Below are 20,461 nucleotides of genomic sequence, written 5' to 3'. Positions count from 1 at the left end.
CAGCGTTGGTTAATCCCCTGGAACTGGAGGGGAACACACCCATCTGATCCTGTTGATATCTCAAATAACATCAGTGTTTTGTTATCACAGAGAGGGGGAGGCTCGTGGGGAGACAATCACTATATGTGCCAAACTATAGTAATGCAGTTATGTAGTGACATTTTCCACATGTTACGTACAAGGCAAAATGAAATTTTAGTATTTTAACCTTTAAAAGAGAAGCATATTTATTTGAGAAGCATGTTATTTTCTATGTGCTACTTTGTGATTGTCATAGGAAGCCAGTGTTTTGGCTTTTAATCTAATAAAATAGTTGCTTGCTATTATTTTTGTCTTGCTATTATTTTTGTCTTGAGATTAAGCTCCTCAGTGATACTACATCATTTTGATAGTAGTTTCTGATTCTTTGTAATTAATCGATGCTTGTTCTTCTAGGTGGATTCTCCACGGTTTTCCTGGTGCGGACACATGGTGGAATCCGCCATGCATTGAAACGAATGTATGTCAATAACATGCCAGACCTCAACATTTGTAAAAGGGAAATTACAATTATGGTAAGTGAAAGAGTAATTCCATTTGAAAAATTTGGTGTATTTTCTTTTGGTTTTGCACTATAACATTAACCAGCTTTGAGGCAAGCTGCTTATTGGCTTATTCACGTCTAGAAAACCTTTGAAGTGCATTCTTTATAGTCCTACTTAGGGCTAAATATAGTCAACTCGTCCTCCTTTACCTTCTCTTCCTTATTGTAGTTGAAGTGGCAGACTACTCTGCTTTTTCTTTTTCCCCTTTTTAAAAATACATTTTAATTATGGAATATTTTGAGAATAGAAAAATTAGAGAATTATGTAATAAATACCCCTTTATGCACTACCCAACTTAAGAATTAAAATCTTACAGATATAGTTGAAGCCTTCTGTAGATTCCTTCCTAGCTGTATCCCTGTACTGTTCTCATTCAAAAAGAAACCATTGTCCTGAATTTGGTGTTTACCTTTCCCATGGTGTTTATTAATACATTCAGTGTAATGTATTTGTCTTCAACAGCAATTTGTTTTGCTTTTCATTTTTAAAATCATGCTGTTTATTGTTATTACTTTTTTTGGGGATGTACTCTGCAATATATGGAAGGATAACCTTCAATAAGGGAAAAATTCTTTTTAAATATTAGGAAAAGTAAAAAATACTTTAATAGGTTATTAAAGAAATTTCAGTAACTTGGTTAAACAGTTAAAAAAAGTACAAAATAAAAATTTTCTTTTTTTCTAGGGTATCTTTTTCTCAGTGCTCTGGATGGCTTCTTCTTGTTTTTCTCCTCTTCCTTCTCCCTTATTCTTCCTTTTCTTACTTTTCCTCTTCCTCTTCCTCTCCCTTTTCCTCCACCTCTTCTTTTTCTTCCTCCTCCTCTTCCTCCTTTCCCTCTTCCTCTACCTCTTCTTCCTCTTCTTCTTCTCCTTTCTCCCCCCATCTTTCCCCCACTTCCTCTACTTCTTTCTCCTCCTCTCTCCCTCCTCCCCTTCTTCCTCAACCTTTTCTTCCACATCTTCTTTCTCCTCCTCTTTTCCTTCCTCCCATTCTTCCGGACTTCTTCCCCCAGTCTTCTTCCTTTCTCTCTTCTTCCCTCCTCCCTCCACCTCTTCTTTCTTTTTCTCTCCTTCCTCCTCCTCTTCCTCCACCTCTTCTTTCTCTTCCTCCTCCTCTTCTCTTTTTCTTCGGTTTTCTTCCTACTCTTATCTACTGTTTATCAAGTGCTAATATATATTTAAAATTTCTGTTTTATTGAAGTGAAATTGCATAATGTAAAATCAGCTATTTTATGTATTTTGTTATTTATTTATTTATTAAAATCAGCTCTTTTAAAGTGAACAGTTTGGGCATTTAGTGCATTCATGATGTTGTGCAGTCACCACCTCTGTCTAGTTCTGAACCTTTTCATCACTGCAAAAGGAAATCCCCTGCCCAGTTAGCAGTTGCTCCCATTCCTACCTTGTTCTAGCCCCTGGCAACCACCCATTGTGTTATGTCTCTGTGGATTTAGCTATTCTGGATATTTCATGTAAATGGAGTCATGCAATATGTCACCTTTTGTGTCTGGCTTCTTTCACTTAGCATGTTTTTGAGGTTCATCCACATTGTATGTGTGCATCTATCTATCACAGTTTGTTTATTCATCTGTTGATGGACTTTTTTAAAAAACCATTGATGGACGTTTGGGCTGTTCCTACTTTTTGGCCGTTGTGAATAGTGCTGCTATGAATATGTGTGTATATGTATTTGTTTGAGTATTTGTTTTCAGTTTTTTGGGTTTATATTTAGGAGTGGAATTGCTGGGTTATGGTAATTCTGTGTTTAACTTTTTTAGGAACCACTAAACTGTTTTCTATAGCAGCTGAACCATTTTATGTTCACACCAGCAATGTATGGGAATTCCAGTTTTTCCACATCCATGTAAACACTTGTTAATATCATTCCTTCTTATTCAGTTGCTTAGAGATTTCCTATTTTATATCAACATCTTTATCAACACGTTTTGATCCCTTTTGTTCAGAGATAGGTACATTTATACAACATGACTTAACTCATTTTGCTTTTATTCTCCCCATTCCATAATTAGACTAGAGTTGATTGGGCTTTGAGACTTGGCTTTTAAAAGCTTTTTAGAAAGCTTTTAGTCAAAAGGGTGAAGAGATTTACCCCAAGATAATAGGGGTTCTTAGACTAAGTTCTCAAACTTGAGTCTAGGTATGGTACTGTTGTACCATAATTCTTTCTTTCAATAGAAATTGTGTAATTTTGATATGTAAAATATGGTCATTATCAGTAGCAGCAACACTTAAATTCTGTGCTTTTGAACACAATTTAGGGAGATTAGCTCTTTAGAACAGTGGTCTTTCAAATTTTTTTGTTGCCCATCTACCATTATATTTATGTGTTTATGAATTATTCACATGTTCAGCTGCCAAATTACAGTTAAAATTGGGTTTATTATTAATGATAGTGGATGTAAATTTATTATAAAAAACATTGTTGATAATTGTTTTTTAATTTCCAGACCGACCTAATTAGATGATTATTTTTAACCTCATCACATGCTGATCATTATCTTGTACCAGGAACAAAAGTGTCAGATTTGCCATTTTTTTCTTATTTCTTTCTACTTGTATTATTAGTATTATCTTTAACCTATGGTTTCTTAATAGAAATTTTTTTAGCCACTTGTTCATTTTGTAGGTTATTTAAAGTATATACATTCATAAATCCACTTAACTAGGTACACATAAATTGCAGTATGTTGCAGGCAAAACAAACAAATGAGAGTATAATTGTTAGTTCATAAATATTAGAGCTTAATTTAAAAAAATTTTTTAGCTAAAAATAAAAGTTCTGATATTATATTCTTGCGTCCCAAAGGACTATCTTGCACACTTTTGGATACTGTTGGTTTTGAGTGAACTATCTCTTTCTTCCTGATTGAATTTAAAAATTAGTGTTCATCCACATATAAGTAAACTTTTCATTGAAACTGTAGAAACCTTTTTGAAATATGTCAGATTCCATACTTATGCTTAATTTACTCTTTGAAATACTTTATATTAATTTAGACTTCAAAACATTGCTAATAGAGCTTTAAAATGTATGTTTTTCAATTATTATTTTTCAGAAAGAGCTGTCTGGTCACAAAAATATTGTGAGTTATTTGGACTGTGCTGTTAATTCAATTAGTGATAATGTATGGGAAGTGCTTATCTTAATGGAATATTGTCGAGGTAAGTATTTTTCTGTATTTGTTTTATACTGAAAAAAAAAATTGCCCTTAAAATGGTTTCCTAGGTGTTTTGGTTTCTCCTAGGGCAGCTGTCACCTGATTCTAGACACTTATTGTAATCTTAGCTTTAATTATCTAATTAAGGAACGCTGTGAAGAATACTTAAAATGTAGTCATCCTTGCTGTAGTGATGGATGATAGGAGCATATAAAGGACAATTTAGAAAAGTGCTGTTGGTTTAAAACAAGAAATCCAAGCAGGTGAAGAGCGGTTACACATCATCCTCCCTATATGTTTCTTTTATAGTCCAACAAAGAAGAGCATAATTTATCAATATTAGTGTTATAAGATTTTTTCCAGCACTCTATCATGTTAATATTCAATATTATTAAATATAATAAATTTAGATGCATTTTGATCTGTAATATTTATAAACTTACATAGTCTTTTGGGGTTCTTTTATAAATATCAGAAGGTTAAAAACTATATTTTATTTGGATCTCTTACGGTATTTCAAAGAAACTTACTGGTATAGTATGCCTTAATAATAATAATTTTAAAACTTTTTATTTTTTTTTATTTTTTATTTTTTTTAAAGATTTTATTTATTTATTTGAGAGAGAGAGAATGAGAGACGGAGAGCATGAGAGGGAGGAGAGTCAGAGGGAGAAGCAGACTCCCCACTGAGCAGGGAGCCTGATGTGGGACTCGATCCCAGGACTCCAGGATCATGACCTGAGCCGAAGGCAGTCGCTTAACCAACTGAGCCACCCAGGCGCCCTTTTAAAACTTTTTAATTTAATGTGTTTGAAGGGGGCAATTAAGTCATTTCCTGCAAACTTGCTTTTTTTTTTTTTAAACAGACTGTATCTGGCATTTTGGGCTGTGAGGAGCCTTGGTTTATATTTAGATTCTCTTAAGACAGTTATGATTTTTAATTATGATATTAGAAACACTTGTCATTTCCTGAATGATGGAGGAGGAGGAAGATGTTGGTGGTGGTGGAGAAAATACAGTTTCATTTACTCTAGTTTTGTAAGGAGGGAAGGATAGGAGAAAATGAAGTGAATCAGTATTATAATATCTATTATGATACACTTGTAAGTTATTTCCATATATAACATAAAAAAATTAGATGTTTTCCCTTATTTATATTTCATACTGTAAAACATTGTGATCTCTTTAAGGAGAAAGATATTGATGTTCTTTACTCCACTTTCCTGAGTTCCAGCATTTGTGGTGCTCTTAGCTGGGTAGAGTAGCCCTTGTTACTTGTAAAGATAGCCCTTGGCTATTTTTTTAAAGATAATTGAATCTGGCATAATCATAACCTTGGATGAGTTTAATTTAGTCATCCAGAAGACATTTTAAAAGGGAAACCAAATGAATTTCAGTTTTTAGGTGACAAATTTTATTTTTTAATTTTTATTTTTTAAAGATTTATTTATTTATTTGAGAGAGAGAGAGTCATGAGGAGATCATGACCATGAGATCATGACCTAAGTTAAAATCAGGAGCTGTTGCCTAATGAGGAACCCAGATGCTCCAGGGGACAAATTTTAAAGTGACCTGAGCTATATTTTGAGGAAGGCATGCTTTTGCGTTTTAAGAAATTAAAAAAAAATTTTTTATCTGGTTTGAATTAGCAAGCTGATTCACATGAAATTTTTATTATCAAAGTAATTCATATATAAGTTTTAAAAAGTCAAAGAGTTCTGTTAAGCTGTGTCTAAATCATTATCTTGCCCCATCCCTCTCCTCAGAGGCATTTTTAAAAATCCTTAAGATATGTCTCCTCATATTTATTCCATATTTCTACACTTCATTATGTAGAGGAGAGTCTGTAGTTTTAATGAGATCCTTGGGGTATGAAAAAGAGGGAACTTAGAAAATCAGGGGAAGTATGTGATTCTGGGCATGTAAATGTTTACAGTCATCTGTTTTGAGGAGGCTCTTGAATGCAAGTTTGCTAGTGCTAGCTCTGATTTTATGTTTTAGATAGTATCTCCAAGTAAAGATGAGGATTTTACTGTGAGAGTAGTATATTCTTAGTTTTTAGATTAAATTAATAATTCGTGTTTAAATTACTTTGTTTGTCTTTTAACTGTGATATGTAATAGTCTGTAATTACATTTTCTTTCTTGTACTTTTAAATTTTTTTCCTGGAGTTAATAATTACTCCATTTTTTATTTGCCTAATTTCCTTCTCCATATATATTAGTATTTTAGGCCCACATTCCCCAATGGAAGTGTCAATCTTTATGCAGTATGCTTAAACATTTAAATACTTGTGTCAATTTTAGTTTTTCTTCCATAGAAACATCCTTTCAGGAGACTTCAGTTCTGCTTAATTTTGAACAGCATTTAGCTGTCATTCTGGGAATTCTCTTTGCCTTCCTATCTTAGAGTCCCTACTGCTCATGCCTCCCTCCTTGTTTTTAACTACCTCCTTGGAATAGAGTACATTTTTCATTAGCTTTCTGATAATGAATTATGGAAGGAAACATTTTTGAAACCTTGCATATATAGAAATATTTTTATTCTACATCCATATTTAATTGTTAATTTGGCTGCCTAAAGTGTTGTAGGTTAGAAATAATTTTGATCTAGAATTTTGAAGGCATTATTCCATTTTTTTCCCCCTAGTGTTTGCTGCTATTGAGAAATCTGATGCATTATGATTCTTCAGGTTTTTTTTAGGTGACCTCTTTTTTTCCATGGACACTTAGAATCTTTATCTCTAGCATTCTAAAATATCAAGTATATTGCCTTGGTTATGGGTCAATTTTGCTATCTTTATTTCTGGGCACTCAGTTTTTTTCTCTCCTTCATTTTCCCTGTTCTTCTCTTTTTCTTCTCTTTTTAAAAATTCTACTTGTGGTGGGAACATTCCTTAAATATATCTTTTTTAGCTCCTCTGTAGAATTTGGTATTTCTGCTATGTTATTTTTAATTTCCAGGAACTCTTTCTGTTCTCTCAACATTGTTCTTTGTTAAAATGCACCTTGCTCTTGTTTTAGGTGCAAATCTTTTGTTGTCTGCAGTTATTAATTATAGTTTTTAAAAAGTTTTCTTCTGTTCCTTGGGTTTTTGTTTTTCTGATTTTTTTTTTCTGTTTGTTATTACGCCTTCTTTTTTATGTTAGAAGTTTTCTTCAAATTCACCAGTTAAGCTTACTGCATGTACTGTAGATCAGAATATACCCTCTGAGTGGGCAGTTATATCCTAGAGAAGGAATCTGGAGGATCTGAATAGAGCATGCTCAGTTCCTTTTCCTCAGATGAATCAATTAGATAAGTTCCTTTTCTTTTCATGGGGGAGGAGTGAGTTGGAGGGGTAGAGAATGGGAGAATAATTACTTTCCCTTTACTTCTTCTATAGAAGCTAATTATATTACATAAAATTGTTTAAGAATGAAGGTACTTTTTTTTTTTTTTAAAGATTTTATTTATTTATTAGAGAGAGAATGAGAGAGAGAGAGCACATGAGAGTGGGGAGGGTCAGAGGGAGAAGCAGACTCCCCGCTGAGCAGGGAGCCCGATGCGGGACTCGATCCCGGGACTCCAGGATCACAACCTGAGCCGAAGGCAGTCGCTTAACCGACTGAGCCACCCAGGCGCCCACGAATGAAGGTACTTTTGTAAGGCAGTCAATGTTACGAATATAGATCAGGTACATTGGTTTTGATTACGTAGGGATAAAACTGTACAGGATGTAGAAGAATGTATTATATAGCTGATATGCCCCATCATGGTTTCAGGTGTCAAATGTTTACAGTCATCTTTTGTAATAAATATTAGATCTTTGTAGGTTCAAGATTTGACACTGCGTAATTTGCTAATACTCTGATGTATATAGGTTAAAGAGAGATTACATGCTTTAGGTAGGATTTCCAGAAATCAGACTTCCAGAAATCAGAATTGAATTTGAATATATTTCCATTACTGTATGAAAACAACTTCTGAGTGTGTGGGTAGCTCAGTCGGTTAAGCGTCTGACTCTTGATTTCAGCTCAGGTCTTGGTCTCAGGGTCATGAGTTCAAGCCCCTTGTTGGACTCCTCACTGGGGGGTGGGCGTGGAGCCTACTTAAAAAAAACAAAAACAAAAAAACAAAGAGAGTGAGAGAGGGAAAAGAGAGAGATTTTATTTCCAGGAGGTGTTTGACAGAAATTCCCGTGGATAATATACCTATTAGCTTTTGCTTAGTAACAAAACATCCTAAAAGTCAATAGCCTAAAACAACAGTCATTGATTATTGTCTATCAGTGGGTCATCTGTTCTAGACTGAGCTTGGTGGAATGACACTGTTCATTTTGACTGGGCTCATTCACATGAGGGTGGGTTTGCCGGGTTTAGAGTGGCTCTGTTTTATATGTTTCGCATCCTTTTCCCTGGCACTATCAAGCTGTCCTCGGGATATTTTTCTCATAGAGATAGTAGAAATACAAGTATACCTTTTTTGATTTCTGAATCTGGTTCTTTTGTTTCTCATTGGAATAATCTTAACTTTAATTTTCAGGGGACTTTGATTTTGCATAATGAAGTTTTATTTGTTTCAACATTTGAAATGCAGCTCAAATACAGCTGTTAGCTTTTTCTGGGGACTTATATTTTGTGATTCAAGACCTCTGAATGGCAGAAAGAGGATTAACATTGGTTTAAAATTTATTCTGCTCATTACAACATTGAAAGTTTGGGAGAAGAATTAAACATTGAGTTCAAGGTTATGATTTCTTCAGCTATGAAATGATATTTCAAGAATGTGAATGAGCACCAGTAAAACACTTTTCATCCTGTTTAATTTTTGGTTAAAACAAGTTCCGTGTCTAACACACAAAAGGATGGAGGAAATTGCTGCCTGGTCAGGTGCCTCAATCTTGAGATACTCTGAATAAATTGCAACCAAATATACTTGAGTGTTCTGAAAATTGGGGATTGATAGGTAAAATTTGGTATCTTTTCTGCTTTAAAATTTTAAGAAGAAACCAAGCCTGAGAAAATACATGAGCATGCTGTTTAGACAGTAATAATAAAAGGAACAGGTGTGTATGCACCTTCTTGCAGATTACAAAGTAGTAAAGGTTCATTTGTCCAACTTTGTTAAAGGAAAGTTTCAAATTAGCAATTCCCAAACTTGATTTTTTTTTTAAAGATTTATTTATTTATTTATTTGAAAGAGAGAGAATGAGAGAGAGAGAGAGAGAGACACACACATGAGAGGGGGGAGGGTCAGAGGGAGAAGCAGACTCCCTGCTGAGCAGGGAGCCTGATGCGGGACTCGATCCCAGGACTCCGGGATCATGACCTGAGCCGAAGGCAGTCGCTTAACCAACTGAGCCACCCAGGCGCCCCCAAACTTGATTTTTATTAGAATGCTTTCTGAATGAATCACATATTTACTTGTGTTCTTAGATGATGGTAAACTTTTTCTTAATAATTTAGAATTGTCATTAGACTATTGATTATTTTGATATATGTAATATATAATCATCCTCTCAGGGCTCATTGGTATGACTGTTTGAGTTTAGTAAGTTATTCTGCCCATTGTCTTTTTCAGGGGGCCTGAAATTTAGAGCATAAGCATCTTAACCCATCTCTCCATTTCCACTCTTGTGATTCCCTCATAATCAAGGAGATCCTTTAAAAAGCTAGATCAGGAAGTTTCCCTGGTTGTCAAGATAAATCTAAAATATGGCTAATGGGTAGCTGTCTTGTCAGTTTTCATGTCACTTTACCTCTTCTCTGCTTCTTAGACCATACCTACATTGGTTTTAAGTTATTCAAAGTTTTAAAGCTCTTTTCTAAACTGGAGGCCTTTGTGCATGTTGCTTGCTGTTGCTAGCATGCTTTTCTCACAGATCTCTGCCTGGCTGGTTCCTAATCATCCTACAGTCTCAACATAAATATCACTTCCCCAGACAGACCTCATCTGACACCCTCTCCTCCTCATCCTCCTTCACCAAGGAGGTTTTTAAATTTAGGTTCCTCTCATATTATCTTTATTGTATATAATTATATGTGTTTATTTTTGTAACAGCTTAATGTTTATCTATGCCTTTAGATTATAAATTCCATGATAATATAAACTTTATTTTTGCTCACCTCTCTTTATCCAATAGCTAGCGCAGCGTTGAATAACTGTTTCTTCAAATCCATGATGCCATCAATTATAAAATATCTTGATTTCAGAGATGTTAAAATCTTAAAAAAATGGCTAGTAGCATCTAAAGATGTTTTCATTTCAGAGATGTAAAATATGAAAATGCATGTCTTTGAGTCAATATGATATGGTACAGTAAGGCTCCTTACATGAGCATTATGAAAAAGCCAATTCCCTGTTACCTGAGACCATACAGGAATTTCTTTAATTCTTTGTGGTAGTCTTCTTTTACTAAAAATATCTCTTTTCAAAATTTCTTTTTTGGTTAGCTGGACAGGTAGTGAATCAGATGAATAAGAAGCTGCAGACAGGTTTCACGGAAGCAGAAGTGTTACGGATATTCTGTGATACCTGTGAAGCTGTTGCCAGATTGCATCAGTGTAAGACTCCAATAATTCACCGGGATCTGAAGGTAGGAATTTTAGACTACTTATGGATGAATACATTTTAAACTTTAGCATTAAAATGTTCTTTGACTATCTTCATCTATACTAGGTTTTATTACCAGCACTGAGAAGGGTCTCTCTGTCCCAGGCTTCATTTCCTGAGGCCATGTAAAGACTGTAGAATAGAAATTGTGCTTTCCATGACCCTGAGGGCTTCTAGTTAGGCTGTAGAAGTGAATGTTGTGCCCTCTACTCTGCTTCTGTTGTACCTAGTAGACTTTTTAAAAAGGTTTCACATGAGCAAAAATGTGAACTTCACTGATGTAGGTTGAGTGTCCTTCCACACTGTTCTCGTCTAGTTCAGCTCTCCTCCTATTTCCTGTAATCCATATTAAGCATCAGGATGTTTTCCAGAGATTTTGGAGGCAAACTTGAATGGGTCTTTTTACTCACTTATTTATGACTTACTGTAGTTTTCTATAATTTACTATAATTTGGTGGTGATTGTCTTTAAGGTCATTTTATCTTAGCTTTTTGTGGGCTCTGATCTCTTGTGTAGGGTACCCACTTGTTACATTGGAAAAAGCCGCCAAAGAGGATTTAAAAGTTCCTGGTATCATATTTCTCAAGATATCATTACGTACATTATTTAAAACCATAGGTGTCTTCTTTGATGCCCACAAACACTAAGATTATAAAAATTTCTCTTCCCAAAATGCTATATGCCCAGATATCCCATGGCTAAACTTTCACCCCGCTTCAAGTCTGCTCAGATTAACTCTCTCAGTGAGTTCTGTCTTACACACCTTATTTATAGTTACAGCCTAACATTTCTGCTCTTTACCCTGCTGTATCTTGTATTATCACTTGATACCTTGTAAGGTACTATATAATTTGCGTATGTATTGTGCTTATTGTTTACTTTCTGTTCTCTTCCACTGGAGTGTAAACTCCATGTGGGCAGGAATTTTTCTCTTTTGTAGTGATATATCCAAGTATTTGCTATGGTGCCTGGCACATAGCCAGGGTCTCAATAAATATTTAATGAAGGAATGAATCCCAATTCTGACTGATTATACAAAATTTATGAAAGGTGATAATAAAATTCTCTTAAGATACAAGAGAATAGAAGGTGTCATTTAAAATGTAGGTTGTTAACCATGAAAATATCATCTAGGGAAGCCTACAGTAATATGATATAAATTAAGCCAAAATTGAAATGCATGCCTGCAGACTTCTGTCCTTTAATTTGGATAAACAGTGTAGTTCATTTTAGTTGTTTTGAATATGCAGTGTTTACATTTTCCCGAATAATTCGGTATAACTTTAACACGTAAAGTCAAAACTGTGTTTTTTAGTGGAGCATTGTAGATTAAAATGGAACTAGAAGTCAATCAGGTAGAATTTTAATAGTTTTTGTTACTTGTCTATAGATAAGCTGAAGTGTCAGAAAATGGTAAAAATGGAGGTACAGTATAGATAGACTTGGACTGCTGCTAGTTCTTCTTTTTTTCATAGAAGAGGTTTAAAGAGGATTTAGGGCATCTTGGCCCCTGCAAAAATCATCCTGGGATGGGAAAAACATTTCTCTGTTCTTAATAAGAGAAACAGTAGACATAGTCAAGTATATTTTTGGTCTGATTCTTTTGTCCTTCCTCATAATTTATCTTACTCCTGTCTCTGTATATATATGACACAAACCTTTCAATGTTTATTTTATAAAAACATGGTTATAAAAATAAAATTCACTTTGAAAATACTAATTATTTATTTTTTCTGAAGGTAGAAAATATTTTGTTGAATGATAGTGGAAACTATGTACTTTGTGACTTTGGCAGTGCCACGAATAAATTTCTTAATCCTCAAAAAGATGGAGTTAATCTTGTAGAAGAAGAAATTAAAAAGTAAGTTTCTGTCTTTATTGTGCTTTGTTTCATGGGAATTTTAGTTCAGTCTGTGAACCACTTCTAATACAAATTTTAGGTGTTTGATTTATAGATTTCTTCAAAATATTTCTGTGACTTTGACTAATTTATGTCTGCTCTAGCTCAGTAGAAAATATATTTTATCATGCATACAGGTTTTTCACGTATGTTGTAAATATATTTATCAAGAAATTTGTTAAGCTATAGTAATTTGTGGAATCATTAAAGGGAGTTTTAAGTGATTGTTGTTCGGTTAAACATCTTTGTTTTTACTAATACTGAGGACTGTGCTTGTTAGGAAAAACATTAAATTATGTGAAAGCTAAGTTTTTACTTCATATTTAAAATGAGGAAGATTGACTTCTTAATGTATTGAAAACTGTGTGGAAAACATGTTACTCTGTGATAGTGTGTTAGAAAGCTCTCTGGTAGAAATACGTCATATCTGCTTATATTTTCTTAATTTTGTACTTTCTGTGGTTGCTAGAGTACCTGTAAATACTTTTCCCTGACTTTTCTGTTTTCTAGTTTTAGAAAATAGAACTGTTTGTAAATCTTAGATTACCTTAGTAAAATGATACAGAATGCCCAAAGATCTTTGAGAATAGCAATTTCTGCGTAGTTGTCTTTTCTAAGTTGCCTTTCTTCACTCCCTCACAAATTCTCAATTGTTTAAGACTAAGTGCTATCATTTGAACTTCAGTATACATTTTGGAATGACTCAAGGAGAGCTGATCTTACTGTGGCCCATTTGTATAACACTGTGGGTTTCTAGACTATGTATTGCTACTAAGGAAACTTAGCCTATGATGATTATATTAGATTCCATAAAACTTAACTCCTTAGTAAACATATAAATGTCCTGAAGAACACAAGAACAAATTATTAAATTGGCTTCTTGCGGATATATATATATAATTAAAAAATTATTGGGTCATGATATATAATGCCAGCTTTAGGATCTCTGACTTGCTGAAAGTTTCATTTCTTGCTGTTGAATTTGAAGTATAGTTAAGGTTTAGTAGAATTTTGCAGTAGTGATAAATGCAGGCTCATGAGGAGTTCTTTTGCTTTGTGGCTCAATTGAGGAGTTAATGGTCTAACCATTTATTCAGTTGATAGGTGTTTATTCAGGGCCTACAATGCAGTGGACACTGTTGTTGGTGCTGCAGTCTGCAGTATAGCAGTGAACAGAAGTTCTGCCCTCATGCAGTTTCTTTCCTGGTTTCTCAGGTTGCTCCTCTGTAGTGTCTCACCAGTCAGGATAATTTTGAAAAATAAGATGATAGAATGTTGAGCCTAAGATATTTCATATAAAATGAAACATATCAACACTCAAAATTGATCTTAAATTATGCCATGATACAGGAATTCCTTCCATTGTCTAATAATTTCTGCCATGAAATTGAGTACTACTTCACTAAAGTATTCTGTTCATAGTGGATTTAGAATTTTTATATTGGTAAATATTTTCTCACAGTATCTTTTAATTCCAAATAGCTTATGATGACAGTCAGTTCTAAAAGTGTTCTTAATTAGTGTAGTTAGAATTATGGCAACTAGGTTACTTTTAAAACAACAATGATATAAACAAACCTAAAGGAGATTTACTACTATGTGCCAGGAATTATGTTACAGTCCATAAAAACAAACTCCTTAATAAACATATAAATTAATTTGTTGAGAGGGTAGCGATTTTGCTTTTAAATTAATAGACTAAAATATTTTGATAAGAATAATTTTAGAGTCAAATTATATTATTTAAAATAAATTCAAGGAAAACTATATTTTCAATCCGTTGTCTTTAAGATTTTTTATTAAAGAAAATTAAGTTTTTATATCATTAGAGATGCTATTGCACTTGTTGAATAAAAATGTGTATGTAGATGCTTTGTATTGTTAAATCTTTATGGACTTTTATTGAGCTTTTTAAAAATAGTATTATTTCTATATAATGTTATTGAAACTAAAAGTTTTTGTAGTATTTTATATAGAAACAATGTAGTATCTGTCTTTTTTTTTTTTTTTTTTTTATATCTTCACTCCATTTCACTTATTTACTGCCAGGTATACAACTCTGTCATACAGAGCCCCTGAAATGATCAACCTTTATGGAGGGAAACCCATCACCACCAAGGCTGATATCTGGGTAAGGCCAAGAAAGGTTAACATTTTCTCTAACCAAATTAAAAAAAAAACCTGAGTTCAGTTGATTATTTTCCCCGTGTCCCCCAAAAGGTATTTCATAATAAGTAGAAGAGAGTGGTATATAGTGGAGCTTCTTATTCAGAAGAAGAAAACAAATAGAACATTTTATCTTCTTAATCCTGAATTGGAAAGCTTAGGTATAAAAAAGTAAATAAAGGACTTCCATATAATGTAACGTTTTACCACAGTATTTTTTAGAATTTATAGAGAATGTTAATATTTTTTTGATTGTAATTTTGATTGATTGCAGTATGGAAAAGCTGGTCATAGCTCTTAAGTAGTTTTTAGAAGTATTTTAGGATTTTTTAATGGAAACTAACAGGAGTAAAGCTTTTTTCTAATTAAAATCATACCACTGACTAACTTCTATATATTGAGGATCTTATCATTTAACATATACAGTTGACCCTTGAACAACATGTGTTTGAACTGCATGGGTCCACTTAATATGCAGGGTTTTAAAAATAAGTATATTGGAAAACTTTTTGGAGATTGGCAACAAATGTGAAAAAACTTGCAGATGAACCACGTAGCCTAGAGATACTGAAAAAATTAAGAAATAGTTATATAGTATTGTAAGAATACAGTGTGTAATACATTACAAAATATGTGTTAACTAACTATGTTATTGGTAACTGGTCAACAGTGGATTATTAGTAGTTAAGTTTTGGGGGAGTCAAGTTATGCATGGGGGGTTTGGTGCCCCTAACCGCCTATGTTGTTCAAGGGTTAACTTTGTATCTAGATTGAATTATTAAGATGATCATGTTTCTGTATAGTTGAACTTTATGTTAGAATGCTAATACTTCTTTAGAACTTGTTTCATAAGGAAATATATTTTGGCTGTATTTGATAAACTAGCAAGAAACTATTTTAAATGTGAATTCATTTAAAGTCAACAAGTATTTAGTCGTATCTACCTCTAGTGACTGTATTAGGGATGGAGGAAAAAAATTCCTTTGGAAATAGTTCTAGAGTTTACAAGAAAAGTGATATTTGTTTTATTTTTAAAATGTATTTAGAAAGTAGTAGAGCATAATGTGTGAAACCAAATGAATATCTCCTTGGTCCTCTTCTGACCTCCTCCTTACAGGGGTTGGGATACTAATGCAAGGTAATAAAAAAAGAGTATCTTTGATATCTTTTCATCTGTTGTAATATATACTTTTGCATGAATGATCTTAAATCTTAGTTGAATTTTTAACCATATGCACAGTTGAATCAAACCTTGGGTAAGTTTGATTTAGTTAACTTGATAACTGCTTATAGATCACCAGCTTGAATAATTCAAACTCAGTTTGCTTTTCTCAGCATTAACATTTGACTTATTAAATGGCTTATAGTAAGTGGCTTACAGTATAATTTAGACAGCAAATCCAATCAGATCTTAATTTATAAAGTGAAGGTGTTAGAAGAGGTGGTTGTGGAAGTCTTTTCTAGCCTAATTTTGTGATGGCTGTTGAAATCTATGTCACCTAAAAGAGTATTTCAACAGCAGAGAAAACAAGAGACATCATAGCTTAACTACAGTTTGGAAATCATCAAGGCTTGATTGAAAAAAATAGTCTCTAAGCACATGATCGTTACCCAGTATCTTAATAAAAAAGGAGGGATCCTTTCAGACTTTGTATGCATGCCAGTTAGCATACTAAATTGCTATAAATTTAAACTTTATACCATTTATAGATTAGTATATGGGGTAGTATTTCTATAATGGATAACTGAGTATAGCTGTGGGGTTACAGATAGATTACCCAAAAATAAAAAAGAAGAAAAATAATCAGAAAATAGAATCTATGTTTATATGCTTGACAGAAATAGAATTTTAATTTTCATGGTGCCATTTTTTTCTTGTCTTAGCTCAGGTGAAACAGAAGTATGTTATAACATTTTAGGTGTGAATGAAAGAATATCCAGAAAAAATACTCAGTTCATACTGGTCAAGAATTATATTTCTGATTCTATTTCAGGGTAGTCCTGATTCTCAGGGACTTATTATATTGAGGTTAAAGTATTCATTTAGCACTTTATATTTTGGGAAAAAATTTTTTTTTGCTTGGAAGTTTTCATTGTAGGTTATTTTTATCCTGAGAAGTAGGATGCTGATTTTATAAGCATTAGGAAATTCAGTGAGAGATGCTTCATGTTATCTTTTAATGAGGAAAATTAAAGATGATGATACTTAGCCTTCAAAATCAGGTCACTTGTTTCCTCCTGTTTCTTGAACAATTCTCATCATACCAAATGGATAAGGAAGCAAATGCCTTTGGTGTGAAAAAATTAGGACACCTGGTTGTGTTCACACTGTGTGAAGCAGAGTATTTTATATTTTATATTTATGTTTTTTAAGTACACTGGCATTGCTATCTAAAATTGTTGTCTGGGAACTCCTGCAACATTTACTCTAACAGAAGACACATTCCTAACCGTTTGATTGATAAGATAAAACTGGCTAAAATGCAGAACTCTTATTAGACTGTCATCTGGGCAGGAGAAAGGTGTAATTTAATGTAGATATTACACCATTAATAGTATTTTTTTTAGTGCTGTTAAGGAAGCCTGAAGCTCAATTTGCTGTATAAATACTGAAATTATCTTCCTTACAGAAAAAAGCATTGTAAATATTTTTAAGTGACATGGAACTGGTTATTTCCATTCAGAATCTTCCATTTCATTCATTAGTCACAGTAATGCTTTTGAACTTACTAGAATTACTCTTCTAGAATTGAAATTTCTAGAGTTTTTAAACTTTTATTGTTGGAAGGCTATATTGAAAATAATGCTTTGTAAATATTGTTGAACTTACAAAGGTGTTTCTGCATATTATGATTTTCATGGTAGTTAGAGAACTTAGTGTATTTGTTAGTTGAGTGTGCTAAGTTGATGTGTGGAGAAAATCCAACAAAGGAGAGGTGATAGTAAGGCCAAATTTCAGTATTGCTAATATAATTGCATACTGACTATTGGAGAATTTTATTACAGTCTTTTTAGAATTAGAAATATCCTTTACATTCTTAAGGCTTGAGGTGACATTTTTTTTATAACAACAACATGATTTCTTGAGCCAAAAATCACATTTTATTACTGCTTTAATCACAAACAAAATCACAATCAAAAATCACATTTTATTACTTGCTCAAGTTTGAGCTGTTAGCAGCTTGGTAGCTAGGAATTTCCTGTGCTACTTTTCAGAATGCAATTTGTGTTGTTCTAGGGTGTTTTGTCCTCATTGTGAGCAAGTAGATTTATTGGTGCTGTGCGGTCTAGGAAGCCATGCAGGTGCAACAGACAGAGCCCTTTCTTTGTGAATTTTATTATAGATTAGCCAAGTACAAATATGAGTAGTATATTTAGAATAAAAGTTATAGGGTTATATTTAGAAGTAGAAAACTAATTTTTATGATATGAAATAATGACATATGTCTAATGAATAATCAATGAAACTATTGATGGCTGTCTGATAAATTTAACTGTGCTGGCTAACTCATATTTGGAACCCCAGGATTTTATAACATGTTTTATTTTGATTTTTAAAAAAATGTTTTTAGAGGGAGCCTTGTGATTATTTTGTTGGTTATATGCTAGTTTTGTGCTGAATACATTTTTTCCTTGTGAAAGAAATAAAAATATAATTTTTTCCCCAAAGGGAACCAGCTACTTCCAATTTTAGTTACATCATTCATGATTTAGAGTTCCATTATAGCTTTAATGCAGCCAACTAACCACAGATGTGATAGAAAAATATGGAAGTGATAAATGTCTTTTCAGAATTAAGCACATTAATTGGTTTAAGCAATAATTTGTGAAAAGAGTGATCCAGTATTAGAAACAGACTTTAGTTTTTTTTAGTAACATACTTAGTTTTTGGTCTGGGACTATGTTTTTGTCTTGTGATTGATTACTTGAGCTCTGATGATATTCATACTTGTTTTTTTTACAGGCTCTGGGATGTTTACTGTATAAACTTTGTTTCTTTACTCTTCCTTTTGGTGAGAGTCAGGTTGCTATCTGTGATGGCAGCTTCACCATCCCAGACAATTCTCGTTACTCCCAGAATATACATTGCTTAATAAGTAAGTACTTGGAAAATTTTATGAAAAAATTGTAAGATACTGTACTTAAAGGTGGGCTGTTACATCTCTTTACCTAAGCCTTATCTTTTGATTTCATGTATTATAGTTTTGTGAAACTATTATAAAGAAAAAACATTAAAAAAATGTTTATAAGACTTTTATAGGAATGAAAGCAGCCTAATTACTGATTAGTGCATGGATATTTTTAAGCCCCCTAGATAAGCTTTTGTAGAACATAGAGATTATGTAATTAAGGAAACTGGAATTTCTGGAAAACCTTAGAGCAAAACATTTAATTACTCTGTCTTTGTACTTTGAAATCTAAATATCCAGATCTGTTGCTCTTTTGTATCAAAGTATTATCGGTCTTAGAGTGTAGCTTATTTGGCCACCCTTTTAAATATTTATTCTTTATTGATTATAAAGCGTTTATTGGAAAACAACCTGAGTGTAGTATCAGGAAGGGGTAGACCTGTGGGCCCCTGACTGCAAAAGAATACCTCAGTTTTCCTTCTAGCCTCCGTTAAGAGTTTTTTCTTCCTTTTGGATGGTACTATAAATTTAATTTTTTATATTTGTACATGGTAAAATTTCTGGAAAAGATGATTGAGGGTGAGGAGGATGGCTATCAGATATTAAAATTAAAATAATATTAGGAAGCTGCAGTATTTAAACAGCACCTCTCAGCACTGTTTTAATTAAAATGTTTCTAGCATGTCTGCTCTGTTTTTTGCATTTTAAACATCCCGTCATAGCCTCCAGCCACACCGATCAATGCAACGGAAAAGAGGGCTAATCTAAATATATTTGATGTTTTGTATTATAAAGATGGCCATTCAACTCAAGGGGAAAAATAGATGGAAATACAAAAAATTATTAGGGATTTGTGGACAAAATTCAATTCCAAGCTGAAAATCTACCTCAAAGTTTATGCTAAAAATTCAAATCAATCAAAGACCTGAATGTAAAAAATAAAACATAAATGTACTTGAAGAAAATAGGCTTGAATTTATTGATAACACTGGAATGGGTAGTCTACAGGCATTAGATCTCAGAAACTAGGAAAGAAAAGATGAATCTGTTACATATAAGTTTAAACCATTAAAAGTACCCCCCCAAACCTATGAACCCCAGCATAAAGTCAAATAATAAATTGGGAAAAAAATATTTGGTACACATTTGACAAATGGCTAACTTTTATAATCTATAAGGCTCAGGTAAATCAAAAAGAAAAGGGCAAACACTCCAGTAGAAAAATGGTCAAAAGAAAATGGATCATAAAAGGATATCTGGCCTTGCTATGCAAACTTGTTTAAAGAATAATCTTTTTATTTATGTTGATTTGCTCCACATAAATAAAACATGTTGGAAATTGGAGAAGTATGTCAGTTGAACACAAGCTTACATTGCTTCATGTGGATTGTTTTTCCTAGGCAAAGGGAACCAGAATAACAGGGTAAGAGAGGTGGTGTTATAACTTACAGGGGAAAGGAAATAGCCCTAAGCTTTGCTGCTGTCCTGCCGGCGTGAGGACTTTTAGCTCTAATTGGGGAGTATTAAATATGAGTGTTTGTACCTGGGTGGGATCTTCTTCATAGAGAGATCTACCTGAATTTCCTGTGGCTCCCTACTAATGGGTCGTTCTCTGAATAGCACCCCTGCTGGCTTAGAGTTCCATTTTTATCTTTATTGGTTGAGCACTTGCCAGCCTTATTTTGATGTATTTTTATATCCTTGTGGCAGCTTCCAGCCAAATTGCCTTTCCAGGTGCAGGTTACCTTCCCAGGTACCAGTTAATGTTTTTGTCAGTGCTCTGGTTGACAAAGTTGTATAGTTTTTCAGGGGTCTGACCCAGCTCTGTTTTTCCCATTATCCCTGTAATTTTACCCTGCCATTTTACAGAATGTGATTTTTTAAAAAAGCAAATAATACCTTTTAGAGTA

At 33.2% G+C, this 20,461-nt stretch overlaps 2 protein-coding genes across 3 annotated transcripts in view; both read left to right on the top strand.

Annotated features, from left to right (window-relative positions):
* Positions 1 to 20,461, top strand: part of ANXA3 (annexin A3) — a 295,648-nt gene that overhangs the window by 220,910 nt on the left and 54,277 nt on the right. The gene's annotated exons all lie outside the window — the stretch shown is intronic.
* The window catches only part of BMP2K (BMP2 inducible kinase), a 124,707-nt gene that overhangs the window by 49,969 nt on the left and 54,277 nt on the right, over positions 1 to 20,461 (top strand). For both annotated transcript variants that reach the window (XM_081812264.1, XM_031041216.2), the window contains exons 2-7: positions 436 to 554; positions 3,661 to 3,766; positions 10,196 to 10,338; positions 12,095 to 12,216; positions 14,305 to 14,386; positions 18,386 to 18,518. In XM_081812264.1, the coding sequence (XP_081668390.1) occupies positions 436 to 554; positions 3,661 to 3,766; positions 10,196 to 10,338; positions 12,095 to 12,216; positions 14,305 to 14,386; positions 18,386 to 18,518 (705 nt within the window). The remainder of the gene's footprint in view (positions 1 to 435; positions 555 to 3,660; positions 3,767 to 10,195; positions 10,339 to 12,094; positions 12,217 to 14,304; positions 14,387 to 18,385; positions 18,519 to 20,461) is intronic.

The sequence above is a fragment of the Leptonychotes weddellii genome, chromosome 2 (genome assembly GCF_054177405.1).
Source record: "Leptonychotes weddellii isolate Sample4059 chromosome 2, ASM5417740v2, whole genome shotgun sequence".
NCBI classification, from domain to species: domain Eukaryota; kingdom Metazoa; phylum Chordata; class Mammalia; order Carnivora; family Phocidae; genus Leptonychotes; species Leptonychotes weddellii.
The sequence above is the reverse complement of the archived record's forward strand: the minus strand, read 5'-3'. Positions and strand labels throughout refer to the sequence as shown.